The sequence below is a fragment of the Haliotis rufescens genome, unplaced genomic scaffold (genome assembly GCF_023055435.1).
Source record: "Haliotis rufescens isolate VD_foot unplaced genomic scaffold, xgHalRufe1.0.p SCAF_39, whole genome shotgun sequence".
NCBI classification, from domain to species: Eukaryota; Metazoa; Mollusca; class Gastropoda; order Lepetellida; family Haliotidae; genus Haliotis; species Haliotis rufescens.
This window is the reverse complement of record NW_025964101.1, coordinates 1,029,255-1,052,853: the sequence shown is the minus strand read 5'-3', so window position 1 is coordinate 1,052,853 and position 23,599 is coordinate 1,029,255. Positions and strand designations below refer to the sequence as shown.

General features: G+C 41.0%; 1 protein-coding gene across 2 annotated transcripts in view; it reads right to left on the bottom strand.

Annotated features, from left to right (window-relative positions):
* Positions 1-22,179, bottom strand: part of LOC124123697 (pentatricopeptide repeat domain-containing protein 3, mitochondrial-like) — a 30,944-nt gene extending 8,765 nt beyond the window's left edge. The window contains exons 1-20 of one of the 2 annotated variants that reach the window (XM_048381476.1): positions 21,926-22,179; positions 20,048-20,103; positions 18,879-18,909; positions 18,238-18,283; positions 17,456-17,524; positions 16,552-16,656; positions 15,275-15,398; positions 13,866-14,019; positions 13,400-13,487; positions 13,061-13,121; positions 12,243-12,328; positions 10,854-11,001; positions 7,255-7,308; positions 6,467-6,544; positions 5,780-5,808; positions 4,916-5,025; positions 2,663-2,741; positions 1,694-1,784; positions 1,337-1,419; positions 18-97 (exon numbers count right to left, since the gene is read on the bottom strand). In XM_048381476.1, coding sequence (XP_048237433.1) covers positions 18-97; positions 1,337-1,419; positions 1,694-1,784; positions 2,663-2,741; positions 4,916-5,025; positions 5,780-5,808; positions 6,467-6,544; positions 7,255-7,308; positions 10,854-11,001; positions 12,243-12,328; positions 13,061-13,121; positions 13,400-13,487; positions 13,866-14,019; positions 15,275-15,398; positions 16,552-16,656; positions 17,456-17,524; positions 18,238-18,283; positions 18,879-18,909; positions 20,048-20,103; positions 21,926-21,990 — 1,637 coding nt within the window. In that variant the 5' untranslated portion in view covers positions 21,991-22,179. The remainder of the gene's footprint in view (positions 1-17; positions 98-1,336; positions 1,420-1,693; positions 1,785-2,662; positions 2,742-4,915; positions 5,026-5,779; positions 5,809-6,466; positions 6,545-7,254; positions 7,309-10,853; positions 11,002-12,242; positions 12,329-13,060; positions 13,122-13,399; positions 13,488-13,865; positions 14,020-15,274; positions 15,399-16,551; positions 16,657-17,455; positions 17,525-18,237; positions 18,284-18,878; positions 18,910-20,047; positions 20,104-21,925) is intronic. The other variant, XM_048381477.1, reaches the window with a different exon arrangement.
* Positions 22,180-23,599: the final 1,420 nt, after the last annotated feature.

Genomic DNA, 23,599 nt, shown 5'->3' with positions numbered 1-23,599 from the left:
TCCCTGACAGTACTTACACCAAGGGTCTCCTGTCTGTGATCTTCTCCCTCCACTGCTGGATCAGAAACTGGGCACAGTCGGCAAACTTCCCAGACAGCTGAAACAAACATAACGTAATCTATAGAACACGAACTTCAGTAAAGTTGTACAACAGCAGACTGTAGTCGGAAAAATTATTCACCTCATTTCAATGGTGAAATGGTGAACGACCTTCCAAGTAACCTTGACATTTGACACATTTGAGTGAGTGAGTGAGTGAGTATGGTTTTACACCGCCTTTTTAGCAATATTCCAGCAATATCACGGCAGGGGACACCAGAAATGGGCTTCACACATTGTACCCATGTTGTCCCTTTCCGTTAATAGTCTCGTGAGCTTATTTCCTCAAGACATTTGGAGCGTAATGTAACTGCACGAAGTCCAATGGTTGCCAGTGTGTATTTGGAGAAGCTTCCATCATCGCTCTATACCACTGTACACAGTACAAATTATAGCCTCGTTTGTGTTGTTTGAACCTCAAAGGTTGCTCACATATTTACAAATCGGTTATAAAATCAAATATCACCAATCGTTATATAAAACATCAGACTTAAAACAAAGGAATATTTAACAAGTCAATGAACATTTGGTTAACAACGTCTAAAACAGTTTTCAATTCAGCATCGTCACACTTGATTGAGGTTAAATAACACCAACACAGCGTTCCTTTAACGTTGCATAACCACACTTAATTTGATTTCGGCGTGACGAGCTAACGCTTTAACCACGAGGCTACCGGACCGCCCCTGACACATTTGAAAGGTGTTGATTAACATAAGCATAGTATATCTTCAGTGATGGAATATGATACTGTGATTTAACATAAACATAAAAAATAGTTTGATGTTTGAGCAATGCTTATAATTCCAGCGACCTTGACCTACTAAGGAGGTATTGACGCAATCACAAGCCCAACTTGCAATCATGTGTATCAAGTTTCATGAATTTCTAATCATAAATGCTGAAGATATCGTGTACACATGACCATAGAAACAGCAGTGTGGTATGAAGATTCATGGTAAGAGAAGCTGTTGTTTGTTTCATGTTGTTTTACCCCTCTCTCAACAATATTCCAGCAATATGATGGTGGTCTGTAATTAATCAAGTCTGGACCAGACAACCCAGTGCTCAGCTACAGTTGGGATACGATGACATGCATCAACCAAGTCATCGAGCCTGAACACCTGATGTCTCTTATGACAAACACAGTCTATTCTACCCTGGATCTTCGCGGGTGAAGCTGATTGTTGATAGTGGTATAAAGTTTAACAACAAGAGAGATGCATGACCAACCAACCTCTGGCTCCGTCGGGCTCTTCACCATCAGGCCAAGGATTAGGTTCAGCACGTGTGGCCGGGAAATGTCAAGTCTCACCAAATCTGGGGACAGAAACACAAATATTTACAGTGGTTCTTAGAAGACAGTGCTTCCTACAGTGAGTGAGTGAGTGAGTGAGTGGGTAAGTGGGTGAGTGAGTGAGTGAGTGAGTGAGTGAGTAGGTGAGTGAGTGAGTGAGTGAGTGAGTGAGTGAGTGAGTGAGTGAGTGAGTGAGTGAGTGAGTGAGTGAAGAGTGAGTGAGTGAGTCTTATTCCTACTACAGGACATTTATGACAAAAACACACTTGGCTTATCATCTTCAGCTACAGCACCCACCTGACCAGATCTGGGGGAGATGTCGGTAACCTCGGTGTAGCTCTACAGCTCTCATGATCTCCTGAATGACAGCAAAATGGGGCGTCCATTGCTGAAATCAGAAGCAAAAATATGTACAGCGATTTTGATAAAACACTCAACTACACAACATTTGATTGGAATACTGGCATTAAGAAAATAGAAGACAATCACTTATCAAATGGTTTTCATATGTTTAATTAACTTGACATGAAGCTGAACGAACACGCTTCAGTTACTTGGCAACATTGAGTATTATTTGTCTGTCCACACAATCAGTTAGTTCAGTCCCCGTCCGACACACCCAGAATACCCCAATCAAATGTTGAGGAGTCTCTTTTGGGTACAAGTTTTAACAACTTATATTTATGCTTGTTTCAAAACATATTTACAGTAATTAATTTTCAATAACAGCACAAGACAGAGAGACAGGAAGAAATACATGATGTAAAGTAGACATTTCGGATGAACAGTTTTTTTACTATTTCAGATGAATTCTAGGACAGAGAATAATGCATTCATTAACAGCACAAGAAAACAATAATTCAATCATAGGAAAGATATTTCAAAATATCTAAATGTATGTTTGAAAACAATCATTGTTTGTTACCACACAGTAATATTCCAGCGATGGCTGCCCGTGAATAATCAAGTCTTGACCAGACAATCCAGTGATTGATATTATGACCAATAAGCCATGCCGTCTGAGTACAATGACATATAATCCAGCGAGTGACCGAGACAAACCAGTGACTGATATAATGAGCAACGTCCCACACTGTTGGGTTACGATGACATGCAATCATCCAAGTCACGAAGCCTAACCTCCAGCACAAGTTCTGCGGACCAGCTGTAACCCGGCACCACGAGACACAGACAACTCTCTCTTCTCTTTATCAACTATTAGAAAGGTAAAGGTCAACAGGGAAAGTTGTAACCATGGCAACTTACACAAGGCACGATGCTGGTGTAGTAGTCCATGACGGTGTCAATGTCGTCCATCAAACACAGAGTTCGGAAGAAGAAGTTGCTAGAGAGAAACAAGGAAATGGAGTGAGTTTCTACCACTTATCAGCAGATGGATTACTCCAACTTAAACATATGACATAAAACACAACCAACACATAAATAATACATCCCTTCAATGATATGTATTGCACATCACTGGTTTCATAAACTTTCTTAGTTCCAATTTTTCTTTACCTAAAGGCCACATTGAAACTTCATTATCAAAGTTCGAGGAAAACTTAAATAAACAAAACAAGAAAGTCATTTTGTTTTATCTAAAGCAAAATCAATTACTGTTGTTATCTACAGTGAATTCCTGATAAATTCAGAATAAATCGGTAACATGAGCAAGAGAACACTTTCAGTTTTATATTCCTCACCATTCCTTTCGGTAAATAATCTCCATACAAGAGTGGGCCGACACAAGGCTTCTCCCTGTGATTGAAGGTCATGTACTTACTCGTAGAGAGACTGTGTGTGAAGGTCATGTACTTATTTATAGACTCTGTGTGAAGGTCGTGTACTTACTAGTAGAGAGACTGTGTGTGAAGGTCATGTACTTACTAGTAGAGAGACTCTGTGTGAAGGCCATGTACTTACTAGTAGAGAGACTCTGTGTGAAGGTCATGTACTTACTAGTAGAGAGACTCTGTGTGAAGGTCATGTACTTACTAGTAGAGAGAATGTGTGTGAAGGTCATGTACTTACTAGTAGAGAGAATGTGTGTGAAGGTCATGTACTTACTAGTAGAGAGACTCTGTGTGAAGGCCATGTACTTACTAGTAGACAGACTGTGTGTGAAGGTCATGTACTTACTAGTAGAGAGACTGTGTGTGAAGGTAATGTACCTACTAGTAGAGAGACTGTGTGTGAAGGTCATGTACTTACTAGTAGAGAGACTCTGTGTGAAGGTCATGTACTTACTAGTAGAGAGAATGTGTGTGAAGGTCATGTACTTACTAGTAGAGAGAATGTGTGTTAAGGTCATGTACTTACTAGTAGAGAGACTGTGTGTGAAGGCCATGTACTTACTAGTAGAGAGAATGTGTGTGAAGGTCATGTACTTAATAGTAGACAGACTCTGTGTGAAGGTCATGTACTTACTAGTAGAGAGACTGTGTGAAGGTCATGTACTTACTAGTAGAGAGACTGTGTGAAGGTCATGTACTTACTAGTAGAGAGACTGTGTGAAGGTCATGTACTTACTAGTAGAGAGACTGTGTGTGAAGGTCATGTACTTACTAGTAGAGAGACTGTGTGAAGGTAATGTACTTACTAGTAGACAGACTGTGTGTAAGGGTCATGTACTTACTAGTAGAGAGACTCTGTGTGAAGGTCATGTACTTACTAGTATAGAGACTGTGTGTGAAGGTCATGTACTTACTAGTAGAGAGACTCTGTGTGAAGGTCATGTACTTATTAATAGACTCTGTGTGAAGGTCATGTACTTACTAGTAGAGAGACTCTGTGTGAAGGTCATGTACTTACTAGTAGACAGACTGTGTGTGAAGGTCGAGTACCAACTAGTAGAGAGACTCTGTGTGAAGGTCATGTACTTACTAGTAGAGAGACTCTGTGTGAAGGTCATGTACTTACTAGTAGAGAGACTCTGTGTGAAGGTCATGTACTTACTAGTAGAGAGACTCTGTGTGAAGGTCATGTACTTACTAGTAGAGAGACTCTGTGTGAAGGTCATGTACTTACTAGTAGACAGACTGTGTGTGAAGGTCATGTACTTATTTATAGACTCTGTGTGAAGGTCATGTACTTACTAGTAGAGAGACTGTGTGTGAAGGTCGTGTACTTACTAGTAGAGAGACTCTGTGTGAAGGTCATGTACTTACTAGTAGAGAGACTCTGTGTGAATGTCATGTACTTATTCATGGACACTGTGTGAAGGTCATGTACTTACTAGTAGAGAGACTCTGTGTGAAGGTCATGTACTTACTAGTAGAGAGACTCTGTGTGAAGGTCATGTACTTATTTATAGACTCTGTGTGAAGGTCATGTACTTACTAGTAGAGAGACTCTGTGTGAAGGTCATGTACTTACTAGTAGAGAGATTGTGTGTGAAGGTCGAGTACCTACTAGTAGAGAGACTCTGTGTGAAGGTCATGTACTTACTAGTAGAGAGACTGTGTGTGAAGGTCATGTACTTACTAGTAGAGAGACTGTGTGTGAAGGTCATGTACTTACTAGTAGAGAGACTCTGTGTGAAGGTCAGACATGACGGTGAAGTTCCGTCCTGTGTTGAACAGCTTGTGTATACGTTTAGCTAGCTCCGGGTCCTTCTGACTGATGAAACACTGGAAGGAAACAGTAGCAGATGAGTCTATTGTCAAGTCATGTTCTTAGCTTTGAGAAACAAGGAAGACATAAATACAAATCACACTGTGTTGTGTGTCGATGCAGATTTACAGTGTGACAACCAGTTTTACGTTCATACTTCCATAAATGCAAAACATACTGAAATCAATTTTTATAAAAGAATACGTCAACAATAACTTCAAAGACTGCTTATTAAGTGATTAATACAAAAATAACCGTTGACAACAATACGAAATCTGTGACATCGTTCAGCACAACAATGCAACACAAGACCCACCTATCCTATTATCAGCACAACAATGCAACACAAGACCCACCTATCCTATTATCAGCACAACAATGCAACACAAGACCCACCTATCCTATTATCAGCACAACAATGCAACACAAGACCCACCTATCCTATTATCAGCACAACAATGCAACACAAGACCCACCTATCCTATTATCAGCACAACAATGCAACACAAGACCCACCTATCCTATTATCAGCACAACAATGCAACACAAGACCCACCTATCCTATTATCAGCCAATTGGGAAACAGCAGTGTGTCAGTAGGTGTCTTTTTTTATTTTTATGGAATCATAAATGAAAGAAAATGGCTTGGTTAGCCAATCAAATGATACGGAAAAACTTGCAATTTATGTATATATTTCTAAAAGCGATTCTGAGTATGATTTAGTTTCGTCTACTACTTTGATTAAACATTAAAAAGAAAATCAAGCTTACCTTGGCCATTGCTGATTTGAAGAACTCCCCTGGAAGTAACACAAAACTTATGTTGAGAGATATCATCAAGGTGAGGTGAAATTGGCTTTAACGTCGCGTCCAAGATTGTTGCACTTAGCAACGTGTATAGCGACGTGTATGGATGTGTGTGTGTGTTTGTGTGTGGGGCTGCTTGTACTAGTCCAGACTGATGCCAATTTATAGTGCTAGCTCACTGAGATACCATGCTGCAGTTTAACATGAATGCCCCACTCAGACACAGTATACTGACTCCGAGCCGAACAGTCCTTGTTTTAGCCCCTAAATGCCAAGCGCCAAACAGGGTAACAACAAGTACCACCTTTTAACATCTTTTCGGATGACGTGGACGGGGATCGAACCCCGGACCTTCCGCTCTCCGGGCAGACGCTCTACCTCTAGACCACGGACGCGGTCATATGTCATCATGAATCAAGAAGCCCAAGTGATGCAGGTCCTTAATGTTGACATGTTTGGTGAAACCCACAAGCACCGGTCTAGAAACAATCAGGGCGGATCAGGGATTACAACTCACAAGTATAGTTTTATGTCAGGCCGAGGGGCTCGTAAGGGACGCCCAAAGGGTCCTTAGCGAATTACAGCACCTTAAACAACCAAGCCAACCAGTCCTCCCTTTCACAAAGATGAGACGAAGATTCTGATACATACCATCCTCTGGGTGCCGCCAGGTGACGCCATGTTCCTCCAGATAGTCCACGATGGCACCAAGCAGAGGCGACTGTACAGCTGGAAGTAGAACCATAACCCTGTCAACAGAACCTCACTGAGGCCAAACTTCTTTATCTTATGGTTGGTAAAAACAAAATAAATATATAGTTGTGGAGCTCAGTAAATTTTTTAATTTGGCATTGTGTCATTCAGGTTGGTCAGCAAAATGGAAAAAAAATAAATACTAAATCAAAACTGCCAAGGATGTTTACTATTTTTTCACCTTTTTCAAAAGTAACATGTTATCCCCTGTATCAGAGGAAACTTTGTTCTCGTTTGAGATATAAAATAAATTGCATAACATTAGTGTATTATTATTTTAGCATGGTTAGCATTCCTGCAACAATACAACTGATTGGTTCACCGAGAATGGGGTTTACCATATTATACAGAGTTGTGTTGGATCCACAAAACCAACTTAGCACAATGATAATGCCGAGTGAGAGAGTGAGTTTGGCTTAACACTGTTGTGAACAATGTTTCAGCTACATCCCCATGTGTAAGCTTGATGTGAGAAACTCTTGGTGATGCAGGACGTTTACCACTTGGTGATACTGACAAATCTAGAAACAGAATCACGACAGGGCTACCTGGGATTTGAACCCACATCCATAGGTGTTGACAAGTTAAAGGGATGCAACTCGGCACTGACAGCCTTAAAGAAATACAGCAACTGTTAATGACTTTGAAATGTTACGATGGTTGCAAGTTACATAACTGTCACTTACGGTCTTCAAAGTACACAATGCTCAACAATCTTGACCAAATTGACAGGCTGGGCTCTGAAACATACGACACAGTTCACAACCCAAGGTACATTTCATAAGGTACAAGTTTATTTGTAGTGATTGAAGCGCTGATAAAATGTTGAGTGCTGTAGTGGCCAGATGATAACAGGGAGAGAGATTAGAGTTACTTCCCCTGATTGTTTACAAACTTGACAGTCTTGATCATTCGAGAAGTTTTGGGGTGGGACAGTTTTTAAAGGTTGGCTGTACCAATATAAGAGTGACTTGAGGATGATTCAAGGCCTTTAACAACCTGACTTGTGTCTTATTTACTTGCCAAGTGTGGATACCTATCTGGATACACTCAATTCCTGCCAGCTTCCAAGACTATTCCGGATTCAAGAACAGAGACAGACCTGTTTCAAGTGAGTGAGTTGGGTTTAACACCGATTTAACAGTATTCCAGTTCTATCACAGCGTGTCAGCTTAATGTGGGAGGAAAGCCAGAAGTGATGCAGGTCTCAGACGTTTACCACTTTGGTGAAACCCACAAGCATGGCTATGGAGCTCACAAACCTAGAAACTTAATTGGGGTGAACCGGGATTCGAACCCACAATCATAGGTTACTGGCGTGCCCAAGAGATGCAACACAGCGAATCGCGGCACCTTAGATGACTGGGTCAACTGTGCCCCCGCCTGTTTCAAGACAGTCGACAATGAAACATGAGTGCACAGATATATGTTGTAGGTCCCGTTACTTACTGCTGCCGCCACTTACTTCACCCTCTGTATTGCCTTTAGTGATTGTAACCTTAAACTGTGTGTTTCATTACAATTTGCTGATGATACATTAATCTTGTGTGGTCACTTACTGATTTCAGAATTAAGTTCTGTAACATCAATTTCTGGGTTAACCTTTGCCTTTCAATTTGGCAATATTGGCTCTGCAAACATAACTGCCAAAAATAGTCAGGACACCATGTTTGATGATGTCTTGTTTTATGTTACCACAAATCTCACAATTCCTGTCTTATGTTTGTATTCCAGCTATGTGACAGTGGCCTGTAAATAAACTGAATCTGGGTCAGACAAACCCGTGATTGATAGTATGACAAACGATTGCCATCGGGGTACGATGTCACGATATCAACCAAGTCACTGAGCCTGACCACTCGATCCATTTGGTCGCCTCTAAAGATATGCATGGGTTGCAGGGGAACAAACGACAAAATGCTGTTGCTAATGCACATTTGGGATTAAAAACATTGATTGTGGCATTATATTCCAGCCATATCATGGCAGGGTACACTAGAAACTGGCTTCATGCATTGTACCCATGTGGGGAATTGAACCCAGGTCTTCAGCGTGACGAGTGAATGCCTTAACCACGAGGCTACCCCACTGCCCCTAAATATTATGTCCTGACATAATAAGTGGGGTGACAGAAATACCCCTGTCAGATGTAGTATATTACTGAGGTGTTGGGGGTCTGACTTATGGTTATAGCCGAGACTGAGGTGTTGGGGGTCTGACTTATGGTTATAGCCGAGACTGAGGTGTTCGGGGTCTGACTTATGGTTATAGCTGAGACTGAGGTGTTCGGGGTCTGACTTATGGTTATAGCAGAGACTGAGGTGTTGGGGGGTCTGACTTATGGTTATAGAAGAGACTGAGGTGTTCGGGGTCTGACTTATGGTTATAGCTGAGACTGAGGTGTTCGGGGTCTGACTTATGGTTATAGCAGAGACTGAGGTGTTGGGGGTCTGACTTATGGTTATAGCTGAGACTGCGGTGTTGGAGGTCTGACTTATGGTTATAGCCGAGACTGAGGTGTTCGGGGTCTGACTTATGGTTATAGCTGAGACTGAGGTGTTGGGGGTCTGACTTATGGTTATAGCCGAGACTGAGGTGTTCGGGGTCTGACTTATGGTTATAGCCGAGACTGAGGTGTTGGGGGTCTGACTAATGGTTATAGCCGAGACTGAGGTGTTCGGGGGTCTGACTTATGGTTATAGCAGAGACTGAGGTGTTGGGGGGTCTGACTTATGGTTATAGCCGAGACTGAGGTGTTCGGGGTCTGACTTATGGTTATAGCCGAGACTGAGGTGTTCGGGGGTCTGACTTATGGTTATAGCAGAGACTGAGGTGTTGGGGGGTCTGACTTATGGTTATAGCCGAGACTGAGGTGTTCAGGGTCTGACTTATGGTTATAGCCGAGACTGAGGTGTTCGGGGTCTGACTTATGGTTATAGTCGAGACTGAGGTGGTGGGGGTCTGACTTATGGTTATAGCCGAGACTGAGGTGTTCGGGGTCTGACTTATGGTTATAGCTGAGACTGAGGTGTTCGGGGTCTGACTTATGGTTATAGTCGAGACTGAGGTGTTGGGGGTCTGACTTATGGTTATAGCCGAGACTGAGGTGTTCGGGGTCTGACTTATGGTTATAGCCGAGACTGAGGTGTTCGGGGTCTGACTTATGGTTATAGCCGAGACTGAGGTGTTGGGGGTCTGACTTATGGTTATAGCTGAGACTGCGGTGTTGGAGGTCTGACTTATGGTTATAGCCGAGACTGAGGTGTTCGGGGTCTGACTTATGGTTATAGTCGAGACTGAGGTGTTCGGGGTCTGACTTATGGGTATAGCTGAGACTGCGGTGTTGGAGGTCTGACTTATGGTTATAGCCGAGACTGAGGTGTTCGGGGTCTGACTTATGGTTATAGTCGAGACTGAGGTGTTCGGGGTCTGACTTATGGTTATAGCCGAGACTGAGGTGTTGGGGGTCTGACTTATGGTTATAGCCGAGACTGAGGTGTTGGGGGTCTGACTTATGGTTATAGCCGAGACTGAGGTGTTCGGGGTCTGACTTATGGTTATAGCTGAGACTGAGGTGTTGGGGGGTCTGACTTATGGTTACAGCTGAGACTGAGGTGTTGGGGGTCTGACTTATGGTTATAGCAGAGACTGAGGTGTTGGAGGTCTGACTTATGGTTATAGCCGAGACTGAGGTGTTGGGGGTCTGACTTATGGTTATAGCAGAGACTGTGGTGTTGGGGGGTCTGACTTATGGTTATAGCCGAGACTGAGGTGTTGGAGGTCTGACTTATGGTTATAGTCGAGACTGAGGTGTTCGGGGTCTGACTTATGGTTATAGCCGAGACTGAGGTGTTGGCGGTCTGACTTATGGTTATAGCTGAGACTGAGGTGTTGGGGGGTCTAGAGACTTATGGTTATAGCCGAGACTGAGGTGTTCGGGGGTCTGACTTATGGTTATAGCTGAGACTGAGTTGTTGGGGGGTCTAGAGACTTATGGTTATAGCCGAGACTGGCAAATGCACAAACAAAACCACACAGTACTAAAGAGTTGAAGAACAGTCGGAGAGGGTGTGTAATCTTAATTTCAGGTAATGATCAAGTGGTTTGAAGAGCTTAAACTACAGCCACTATCTGTGTAGACTGAAAGGATGCATGACAATGTCTGACGTGATGTTTGGCCAACTGATAAGTGACAATGTATCTTTAAAGCAAACATGTGACTTGTCTCAGTTCTCCTGCTACATCAACATCCACGTAGTACACCTCATTACTGTGGAAGACTCACCAATCTCACATTTCTTCATCTCAGTCAGCATATGGAACGCCCGCTCCTGGTTGGTGTTCTTCCTCATCCGCACCAGGCACAGGAACGCCTGGTTGAACGTCTCCAGGTCGGGGCGGAGTCCTCGCATGCTCATCTCCCCAAGCAGGCACTGAAACAACGAGGTGCGACACCCATCATCATCATCATCATCATCAACAACATATTTTATTGACATTAAAAGGTCAAATGGATTAGGGAAAAGTGTTCCGACTTCCTACACCCTTCCATCATCATGAACTGGACATCTTCGCACACTTACATGTACATACAAACAATATAAGATCTTAAAACATACAAAACGTTCCTTACATTGTATTAGGAGTTGAATCATTATTGTGGTGAAACAAGGAATATTATCAACTGGATGCCCAACATCCAAAACTGCGCTGATCATAAACAAATAAAACAACAAGCATCTTCTCAATGATCAGATGAAAATATCGGTCAGCAGCTACAGTGAACTATCATCACTAGCTCACCAGCAGACAGTACAGTCAGGTAGCAAGGCAGTAATATATTATATACTTCGGTGTGAAAGACTGAGTTTTATGAAGTTAAGAAAAGTGATATTTTTGTTGCAGTGAACATAATAATTTGAAGGAACTATTGTCATACAAGAGTTATCTCCCCTTAAATTGTCTCCCTTTATCGTAAGTGTCTAGCCCATACACAAACTGTTGACATCCTTTTTATGTTAGTTCCACACTGACAAGGTAAAATAATGACAGATGGTCATTTATGGAGTTAATATCACTTCTTGTCGTTTGATATTCTCTTAAAAATGTTTCGTAATAAACTGTTAATTTCTCATTTAACTCGTCAATCGAGACTATTCGTTTCGCAAAGCGCCATTTTTGTTACTTGACCAGCGTGTATTCTTTTGCTTCCAACAGCGGACTCCTTGGTTTGAAGAATGTTTTTTGTTCAAGTTGATTTTGTATATAATCATATCAAAATGTATGATAAAAAAATTTCGTAACCCTAAATATTTTTTAATACTTTTGTTTATATTATTTCAGATTTTGCAAACACGAAACTACTTTTTAAGACACAAGCACAGGGGGTGTTGAACTGTCCCTGTGTGTTAGGTGGGGAGAATTTACGTTTCAAGGTTGTACATTTTTAATGAAATATTTTAATATTCTGGTAGACAGCTACACAAAAGGTATATAATAAATAGGATATTCCATCTGTCTCGTGAAATATCCTGTTTCTCTCATCTCGTGATGGGGGAAAAAGGAGATATCCTTCACCCCCCGTCAGTCAATGAGAGAAATATGATATTTCACCCGACACATGAAATATCCTCTGTATATCTGCCAGTATGATTGTGAGATGAGACTAACTCACCAGCAGGTGCTGCCAGCGTATCTCACTGGAGGAGTTGTCTGTGAACACGGAGCTGTAGATGATGGCGTTGTATGTTGGCGTATCCACTGAAACAAAGATACACAGATTATTGCACATCCCCAGCCAATCAGATTGCAGCACATACTCACTTTAGTTTTACAATGACATCTCCCGGCTAGGTGTGACTGGAAAAACTCATAACAAAATAACATCCCATTTACAGTAACTGCCATCAGGGTTTCCCCGTGTCTATTTTTTAGTGCAAGGAAATTACATTTCGCTTTGCTTCGACGTTAAATATATATTTGTAGCGACTTAGTCTCAAATATTTAAAAAAAGGAGAAACTGGTCTGAACTTTATGTGAATGACCTTTTTTGTTTGTATGTTTGTTTGTTTTTTTGTTTGTTAAACGCCGCTCTCAGCATCATTCCAGCTATATGACGGCGGTCTGTGAATATTCGAGTCTGGACCACACAATCCAGTGATTGACAACATGAGCATTGATCCATGGAATTGGGATACGATGACATGCATCAACCAAGTCAGTGAGCCTGACCACACGATCCCGTTAGTCGTCTCTTACGACAAGCATAGTCGCCTTTTACAGCAGGCATGGGTTGCTGAAGACCTAGTCATTGCATTGAACATGATGCTGAAATAATTAAAACCAGTTAATTTTCATACATTTTTGTATTTGTTTAAAGTTGGGACTGACAAATATTAGGGGGGACTGGGTATTTTAGGGTTGCCAGTCCACCAAGACTGACAGTTTCAAGGCCAGCGGGAACACTGATCCTGTGAGTCAAGTTCTACATACACGGCATGTCCGCAGCCACCATTTCTTCATAGTACTCGATTGCTCTGTCATGACCTCTGTACTGAAAACACAAGAAAATATTATCGGACTGTGATCTCATTTGATTGTGGGTGGGCGGGCAGGCGGGCGAGCGAGTAACGCCATGTAAGCCTGACAACCTGATTCATTAATTCATGCTGGAAACATGTTCTAACCCGGAATCCCTACTGGTTTTGTTACCATGGTTACAGCATACAAAGTGGTGAACATAAACCATCACTTCATCCGGTCAATCTTTAATTATTGAATGTTAGTCCTAATCAATTCTATGATGTCAGTGACCAATGATGAAGTTCTTACTTTAGACAGCCCCCTGATCATGCTCTTGTAAGCCTCTGCCGTCTTCTCCTCCATGTCATCAAAAACAGCCTGGGCCATGCCATTCCTGCTGTGGAGGAATATCATCATCATCATCATCATCATCATCATCAACATCATCATCATCGTCTATCAGTAAATGTAAGGAGTAGCTTAAAATACAAATTCTGGCTGGAGCTTAGTGTCACCATTGCCAGATATGTTCTATTTAATGTGAAGGGGGTAGACACCAGATATGGGCCTAACATGGAGGACAGACAGACAGACAGACAGACAGATGGACAGACAGACAGACAGAGGGAGGGTGTAATTTAACTCTGTAGATTAAGCAAATTCCATTACAGTTTGTGCTAAATGAACAATTATACATTGACTCGATGATGCTGACATATGCACATTGTGTGGATGATGGAAACATGATCTGTACATGACATACACAGGGACCTACTTCCACGACTTGGACGGACCTCGGGGGGAATCTTTCCCTATATCTTGTCGAAATTCAAATTCTTCAGGCAGCAGTTTGTCTGCGGGCTCTGCACTGTTGTAGACACACAGCAGATCCAGGAGGCGTTGGTGCGTGTCGGCACTGATCCGCGTACCTGCAGCAGAGCAACACGGAGGGGAGGGAGTCATGGTTACTGCTGCCTTAAACAGTGATTCACTCATAGCTAGGACTAAGATCGATAATCGGAATGATTGTCGATGGGAAGAAATATGAACCATTATCGATATGAAACTGTTGTCAGCAATAATAACTCACATAACTATTGTGATGAAATAAAGTTCAGATTTTCCGAAACAGACCTGTCATTGTGAATAATGACAATTGTCGAAGGGGGAAAGCAACAGTTTTTGTCATATCTCAAATGTCCACAAAGTAGTCCATGCATAAATGTGTCACCACTCACCAGTGGCGTAAAATATGTTGATTTTCTTCAGAACTTTCTTGCATATTTGCTGTAAGTTCCTTCTCCGATATTTATTGATAATTGATAGAAATTTAGTCAGGGATGATCGACCTCTACGACAAATATTGATAACCAGATAGATACTCATATCACAGCATAACAGCCTCATGTAGGGAAAAAGTCTGTTCAAGCAGGTCTTAGATGATTACAAGACGAACTCAGGTAGGGTGGTGACAAACCAAGGATCATCCTAGCTATTTGATTGGCACTCTAGAAGCTGGTTAGGATGTCAGAAAATGTACAACTTTATGGATAACAACTTCTGGTTTATTGCATATAGCGATGTTGTAGATTCTTACACCGTTAGCAAGCTGGAGTGACAAGAACCAGGTGATGAAGGGCATATATGCATGACATGATGTGATAAGCAGAGGGTTAACACAGATAATTGGATGAAGCCAAATGTACAGTAAGAATAACATTTGGCCTCATCAAATAATCTGTATGCACCTTGTTATCTATCACCTGTTGTTGTCCATGTTACTCTGCTGCTTATCACAACATATCCTGCATGTATCCCCCTCATCACTTGGTTGGTGTCACTCCAGCTTGATAACGGTGTAAGAATCTACATCGAAACGTCATTACATGCAATAAACCACAAGTGATTATCCAAAAGGATGTATATTTGTTAAGTGAGTGAGTATGGTTTTACGCGGCTTTTAGCAATATTACAGCAATATCACAGCTGGGGACACCAGAAATGGGCTTCAGACATTGTACCCATGTCGGGAATCGAGCCCGGGTCTTCGGCATGACGAGCGAACGCTTTACCCACTAGACTACCTGACCGCCCATGTTTGTTAAGGATCATCCTGTTATTCAGCAATCAAGTTTGATGGTAAACCTACTAATGAGATTTGGGAACTATAAATAGGTGACATACCTTCTTTCTTTAGGCTTTTATAGATATCAACTGCATCTGTCACCCGTCTCTTCTCAATCCTTTCATTCAATGCCAGTTCATTCACAAAGCGATGCTTGTATTTGTCTGGTTTGGGCACTAATGCCTGACGAAGAGAAATGGGACAATTACTATACAGTACCAGTTCCTATAGAGGACTTGTGAGGTCTTCATGCAAGATGTATTAAATAAATGTTAAAGATCATATTTTAATGTTTGTTTGTTTGTTGTTTAATGCCGCTCTCAGCAATATTCCAGCTATATGACGGCGGTCTGTAAATAATTGAGTATGGACCAGACAATCCAGTGACTGACATCATGAGCATCGATCCACGCAGTTGGGATCGATGACATGCACCAGCCAAATCAGCGAGTCTGACCACCCGATCCAGGTAGTCGCCTCTTATGACAAGCATAGTCACCTTTCAAGGCAAGCATGGGTTGCTGAAGACCTATTCTACCCCAGACCTTCACGGGTCAGATTTTAATGAGACTGTGTAACACTAGAATACAGATCCTGGCGCAGCAAGGGCATAGATCTTGAAAATCATAGTAAACTAGAATGTGCTTTTACTAAAAAGATTCATTAACTCAGAGTTTTGGCGGGAAACAAAGGCTTCTTGTTTGAGACTCAGTCCAAATTGTTTCCATGGAAACACAACAAATTAAATTAAAAAATTAAAATATGAAAAGGCAGTAGTTGAGCATATGGTAAATGCACATGTAAATAGATTCATTAGTTTGAGAGTTATGGCTCGTAAACAAAGCCTAGAGTTGTTTGAGACTAAGTTGAAATAGTTTCCATGGAAACGTAACAAAATAAAACTTTTCAAAGTTTCAAAATAGCAAAAGACACCAGTGAAGCTGACGAATGCATATCTCGAATTTCAGTGAAATATGTCAGAAACAAACCCTACCTGCATTTGAGACTAAGTCAAAATTGTTCTCATGGAAACATAAAAAAAACATAATTTTGAAAAATTCAAAATATCAAAAGGCACCAGTTAAGCTGATGACCTATGCATAAGTGTAGAAATTTGTAGAAAAATGATGAATGGTTTTCTTTTGAATGTCCCAGAAACGAACCCTACCATCGTTTGAGACTAAGTTGAAACGGTTACCATGGAAACATAAAAAAACAATTACCCGGTAGGAATTTTTCAATATAACAAAAGGCAAAAGACATAATTCAGTTATCTCACAAAGGTCTCTGTGACATGATGATCTCTGTAAAGATAATGTTGATAAAAACACAATACCTCAATGGGTGGGTCAGCAGGGCTGTTTCTGAAGAAGCGGGGATACTTGTTCACCATGAAACGGGCAGCTTTCCGCCCAGACGCTTTGGACAAGGCGAAATTCCTCTGAAATATAGTACTGAGATCAAAAACATGCAGACAAAATACATGGAGAAGATGATTAATATCCACAAGTTAAAAGCATACAGACTAAAACATGTACCAGGCATATGCTGTTCCTATGTGTATCCAGAGGAGGTGCAGGGGTGCGCACCACACTTCACGAAGCATATTCCACATTTATCAGCAAATGTTGATAACAATGCTAAAATTGGAGGTAAGGTGAGATGGGGTTTAATGTTCTGTTCAAGGTTATTGTGTTTATATAGCGACATACAGGCACGTGTGTGGATGCTTGTACCAGTCTGGACTAATACCGGTTTTGTAATGCTAGCCCACTGAGATACCGTGCTGCAGTTGAACTTGCATACCCAACTCAGACATGTTATTACCCCGACACTGAGCTGGGCAGTCCTGTAGCACTGTTATGCCAAGCACCAGACAACTTTTGTTTGTTTGTTGTTTAACGACGCACTCAGCAGTATTCCAGCTTGGCAGTCTGTAAATACTCGAGTCTGAACCAGACAATCCAGTGATTGATGTCATGAGCATTGATCCACGCAATTGGGATACGATGACATGCATCAACCAGGTCAGCGAGCCTGACTACCTGATCCTGTTAGTCACCTCTTACGACAAGCATAGTCACCTCTTACGGCAAGCATGGTTGCTGAAGACCTATTCTACCCCGGATCTTCACAGGGAGCAAGTACCATCTTTTAATATGTTTTGGTAGCAGCGGCCAGGGATCTACCACTGAGCTTCTGTTGTATTGATGAACAATGAAAATATGTGAAACACCTACCTTTGCAGAATACGAGTATGGAATCAGGAAGGGGTCGTCCATGAACATGTATTTGGGAGCTGTCTCATCCTGTAACAAATGTAACATCCTTGACTCAACAAATGTGCATGTGAGTGAGTTGGGTTTAATTCTGCTTCAACCTGTATTTCAGTGATGTCACGGCATGCAACTTGTGGGAGGAAAGTGATGCAGGATTTAGAGGTTAACCACTGTGGTAAAACCCACAGGTAAGGTGATGTCAAACCTAGAACAATCATAGGTTCCTGATATGCCAAAGGGATGCAACTCTGAACAGCATATCCCACACTATAGACAAGTGAACTCCCAACATGAACAGGTGACCACAGACTTTACAGTCATCAACTTTACAGTACAATCTAATAGATTTACATTTAGTTTTGCTTGATTTATTTATCCGTTGACCATAAAAATTGAAAATTCAGAAGAAAAAAATCCGAATGACAAGGTCTTTTTTCTACCATTGACAAAAATCATCCCTTTGACAATAAAAATGATAATGAAATGCTGCTGTCAGATCTTAGATTTAAAATATAAATAAGGACTGAGACCAGGCCAAGTTGCGTTTTATCACCTGCTTATCCAAATTAAACATCAAGATGATTAAAAAAAACGCATTTCTTTTTTGACCTACCAATCAAATTTTTCATTAATGACTATCACTATCCATAAACAAACAAAAAGTCTGGCCTAGCCAGTGTTACATGCAAGTTAACACTTATACATTACCAAATAAATTTCACAAGAGTCTCTAATTTCCATACCTTGCCAACAGTTGATGCCAAGGCTTGAAGTATAGACAAAGAATCCCTGGAAACACAAACAGAAATATTAGTGAATACATTTTGGACCTCGCTGCAAACTGGACTTTTTTACCGGTCCCGACCGAGACCAAACTGGACAGATTTCAATGCACAAGACATTATCACTATAGACATTGATATACAGCATGTACACTTTATGACTTACAGATTACGCTGTGCTTCTTGAAATCTTTGTTGTTATGGAAAAACAATACTGCCAAATCTATATGTGAGAAATCTTATTTGTGTCCGAGATTTATCCTCGTAGTTACGCTAGGGGGGGGGATTTTATTGGGGGATTTAATCATGCTCACTGAGGGCACACCGGAGTTGGCCCATTGACAGCATGAATTACTAAATTAGTGTCACGTGCATCACTTAGCGACTGCACCTATCATGTGTACAAGAGACAGCCAGGTGACTGCTTATCTTTATCAGTCATCACCATAGGAAGTTGAAGGGATATATTACTTCAATGATGATTGCACCAAACCTGTTAAAAGGTTCGTTGTAAATTTATATTTGAAATGTATAACTGTCAGTGGACACCATTGTACATTCAACATGGAATATTATTGGAACCAATGATCTTTAGAATTCACCTTTTTTTCTTCTTTGGGATAACTATATCTGCTGAAAAAAAGAAAAAGACATCATTTGAAATAAAAAAAAATGATTATTTGGGCATGTTTGAGGGAAATTATAAAACATTAAAATAAATCTCATCCCCATTGTATCTTAGATTATTGAAAAGGAGAACATCACTTTACTACAAATAAATATCAAATTGATTGGCCTGCTAACCATGCAAACATGCATGTTAATGTAACCATGGAAACACTATGATTATGTAGCAGCCATAAAATTTTCCAAGTCCCATGATGGGATTCAAACCACAGACCTGATCCAAGGTCCGACAACTTGTCCACATGACCAAAGAGGTTAACCCCTTCAGCAAGCGGACAAGGTAAGGAGGTTATCTGTGGGATTTCAGTGGCATGTCACGGGGTTAACCTCTTTGGTCATGTGGACAAGGCGTCCGACCTTGGATCAGAAGGAATCCCAGGAATCGGACATTTAATGGCTGCTGCAATTACAGACCCATGAAATGCAAAAATACATGACAATTGTATTGTGAATGATCATTATCCTGCTTGTGTCCATCTTCCCGAGGCAAGGGCGTTAACTGACTTTAAGTCCAGTTTCCACCTTTGCCGAACTAGGCTGGAATTCCTAGGCTCGATCGTAGCGCCACCAGTGGCTATTACGAGTTATGTCCCTTCTAAACCTCTTCTATGGACCAAACAGATTCCACCTCTCATATCACTTGCATTTGCTTCAAACAAAATGGCAGCACTCAGTCAAGACGATCTGATCAATAATCAAAATCTATATTGTGATAAAACAGGTGTTACATTGTGAAGAGCATCAAATCACGTGAGCACCTTGATTAAAAACATGAAAAGATTTGGAAAATATCTGTTGACAACGGTTTGGCAGTGCACATGCTTTGCATATCCTGCCATAGACCGAAATCTGCACAACAGTTTATGAACCGGATTTCGATTTTGTTGCACGATTTTGATTGGACTATGCAAAGACTCGTTAGTCCAGCCAAAATGTAACTCCATAATACCAGCCTTGTTTGGCAAGGGTGGAAACTGGACTTTTATTGTCAGTTAATTCCCTCGCCTTGGGAAGATGGCTTGTGTCATGGACATAAGACAGATTGACATAAACATGATATATCCTCTTTTAGGGTTATAATAACCTTGTTTTGTATCCAAGGTCTCCTTCGGTGTGGATTGTGTAGACACTGTACAGGACCTGAAAGATAAAGGTACTAGTAGTATGTATACAAATAGTATTCTTCAAAATCTAATCATGCCAATCGGACATTTAATGAATCAATCCGACTGTATGATGCATACACCAGAGCTCCTGAGATGCTGCCTGTTTGCATAAGATACACAAAATAAATCACCAGTAAAGCCTCTAGTTTCTTATTTGTTGGATCATATATCTGCCAACCCTATTTTATTCCAAATTAGATGAAGAATACAAATATATCTAAATTTACACTTATTTGTTTTCCACCAACATCATACATGCAAAATGTTTTTTAGATTACCATGATTATTTAATATTGTATAAAAAATCCATAAAAAGTATGATGCTTAATTTGACATTAATATTTCACCAAAATCGTTCAGTCAATGAGTGTGTAGCAAAATTCCTTGCATTATAAATCTAGAGTTATGTCCCTCGTACTTGATACACAGACTTTGCCGAAACTAACTCAAAACACCAAACAAAGCTTCCAGCAGACGATTGCACAAAAGATGGCAAATTCATCATTTTTTAATTATTTTTTTACTCCTACAGGTAACATTTGTTTTCAAGAACTCTGTGAATAGGTTTAAAAAAGAAGCTGATGTCACTTGGGGTTTTTTTTTCAAATTTTTATTCCCTCCTCTAATTTTTGACTTGACGGGGGACACCAGAAATGGGCTAGACACATTGTACCTATGTCGGGAATCGAACCTGGGTCTTTGGCCTGACGAGCGAATGCTGTAACCACTAGGCAACCCGACCGCCCCCCCACCCCCCCCAAAAAAAAAAAAACCCAAAAAAAACAATCCAATAAAATCTAAGCCCTACCAAATTAATTTGGAGTTATATACAAATATGTGAAAATGGTAAATTGTTCTTAGCAGTGTAGATCCAGCACAATCCAGTGAGCTTTGTCTTTGGAAATATGACTGACACAAAAAAAAATTAAGTGTTTGTTGATGATCATGTTGATTACGTCTCAGCAACATAAACTGGACGATGCTTCAGGAATGAAAAAAATATTTTATCCTGGCTTGGGATGTGCACATGCTTCCAAGTAGTCATGTACCAACATGCACAGAATATTTGCTACAATAGAGCTGTTTCATGCACGATTTTCTTCACCCAGCAGGTAACTTGTAGGATATAACCACAGATCAATGAATAATAATATGTTGATTTACGTATCCTCATGAACGTCATCATGTAATGTAGACATACGAGGAATATCTCTGAGAAAACTATTTCCAAGCATGGGGGACGGGGAGGGGGGCGGGACGGGGACGAGGATGGGGGCGGGACGAGGATGGGGGCGGGACGGGGACGGGGACGGGGACGGGGAAGGGCGTTGGATGGGGACGGGGGCGGGACGGGGACAGGGACGGGCACGGGCACGGGGGCGGGACGGGGAAGAGGGCGGGACAGGGAAGGGGACGGGGACGGGCACGGGCGCGGACGGGGATGGGACGGTTTCTGAACGGTGAACCTGATAACGGGAGTTAGTTGACCTCTCTTCCGACGAAAGCCATGCAATCCATTCATTCTACACCATCAGCAATGCTCTAACCTCGATCGTTCTTGAGAAAACACTAAACCTAACCTTAAGGACCATAAAGAGGTGTACGACTGGCAAGTGGTGCCCATGTATACATTATTCATTTCTTGACATTGCCAAGATTGGTGGAGACTTTGAGAATTAGCCGCGTAATAAAATGTGTTTTACGGTTGCATTTCCCCCCAGCACTGACAAATATAACCAGTGACACAATCACGTTCTTTGCACCATTTCTTTACATCTACAGTAGAAAATGCATACCTATAGCACGATCTAGCACTTGTTGCAAGCACTCGCCGAGCGCAGTTGCACATGGACGCAGCCATCTTTGATACTTAAAATCCGGAGCGCTCAATTTATAGATGAGTTTGAAAGAATTTGAAAGCAATGTCTTTCTAGCATAATGAAATCTTAGAAAGATTCCTATTTAGATAAGTTAACTAAACTTTATTTTATCATTCTGTAATAATGTAATGTTTGATTCTGATAAATCACGAAGACATCGTTATATATGGATCAGACCGGTAGTCCTAACATCGCCAATGTTCTTGGAAAAGAATTATTATTTGCAAACCTAATTCGAACAGAGAAGAAAACACTCAAATAGTTAAAAAATATATACATTTCAGACAAATGTGATTCTTTTTTCGACATTTGCAGAAAATAATAAGAACTTAAAACAAATGGCGGTATAGCAGTGGCATTTGGAAGTTGATATGATGAACAAGGGAGGTATTGTTCAATGGATAACTTCTTTATTATAATGAATGAGGCGTTTCTGTGCAGATAACTTGATAACAGCGTTTATATCTACACCGAAATGTTGCATTAATTGTAAAGTTGTATATCCATAGAACTATTTCCCTTGATCATAGTAGTGGTATTGTGTAAATATAAATAAAAACAAACCCTTGAAATGTGTATACGTACCCGTGACAATGTGACCCAAGATCCACGGTCCGGTGACAGCGCAAACTGCATGTGTAATCTGCACTACGAGTTCCGGTGGAGCAGACGACAGGACACTCCATCTCCCATCTTCTGTCTTCTGCAAGTTTTCTGTTTGTTGTTTTAACGCCGCACTCAGCAATAGTCCAGCTATATGACGGCAGTCTGTAAATAATCGTGCCTGAACCAGAAAATCCAGTGATTGACATCATGAACATCGATCCACGCAATTGGGATACGATGACATGCATGCTTCAACCAAGTCAGCGAGCATGACCACCCGGTCCCGTTAGTCGCCTCTTTATATGACAAGCATGGGTTGCTGAAGATTTATCATAACCCGGACCTTCACGGGTCTTCTACAAGTAGATTAGGAAATATATGATGCACAAATTCAAATAATGTGAATGTATTTAATATGTATTGTGACAAAAAGTGTTTGTGGTATATCCGAAATATTTTACATATATTTTAAACTATGACGTTTTTCAAAGATATATAATTTAGCTGAGTATATGGTTTAGTTTTTGTGACATGCATGAAATATAGGGCGATAAGTTTCATTGTTTATCATTTAAATATCAATTAATCATCTTTGATATTTTTAAAATGTTTGAAAAAAGAGTGACCTGGTTTAAAACACAATCCTCAATTTTTAATACTATTATTCTTATTGGGTTTAAAAGTTGGTTGGTTGGTTTGCTGTTTAACGCCGCACTCAGCAATATTCCAGCTATATGACGGCGGTCTGTAAAATAATCGAGTCTGGATCAGACAATCCAGTGATTGAGATCATGAGCATCGATCCACGCATTTGGGATATGATGACATGCATCAACCAAGTCAGCGAGCCTAACCACCCGATCCGTTTTTTTAAGGATAGTTTTGACCTGCGAGATACGGGGTCGTTTTTGCTTGGCTCTAGGTATGGCATATAGCGTGCCAAGACATTCAACACTTCAAGCAGATCAAATATACACGAATGGG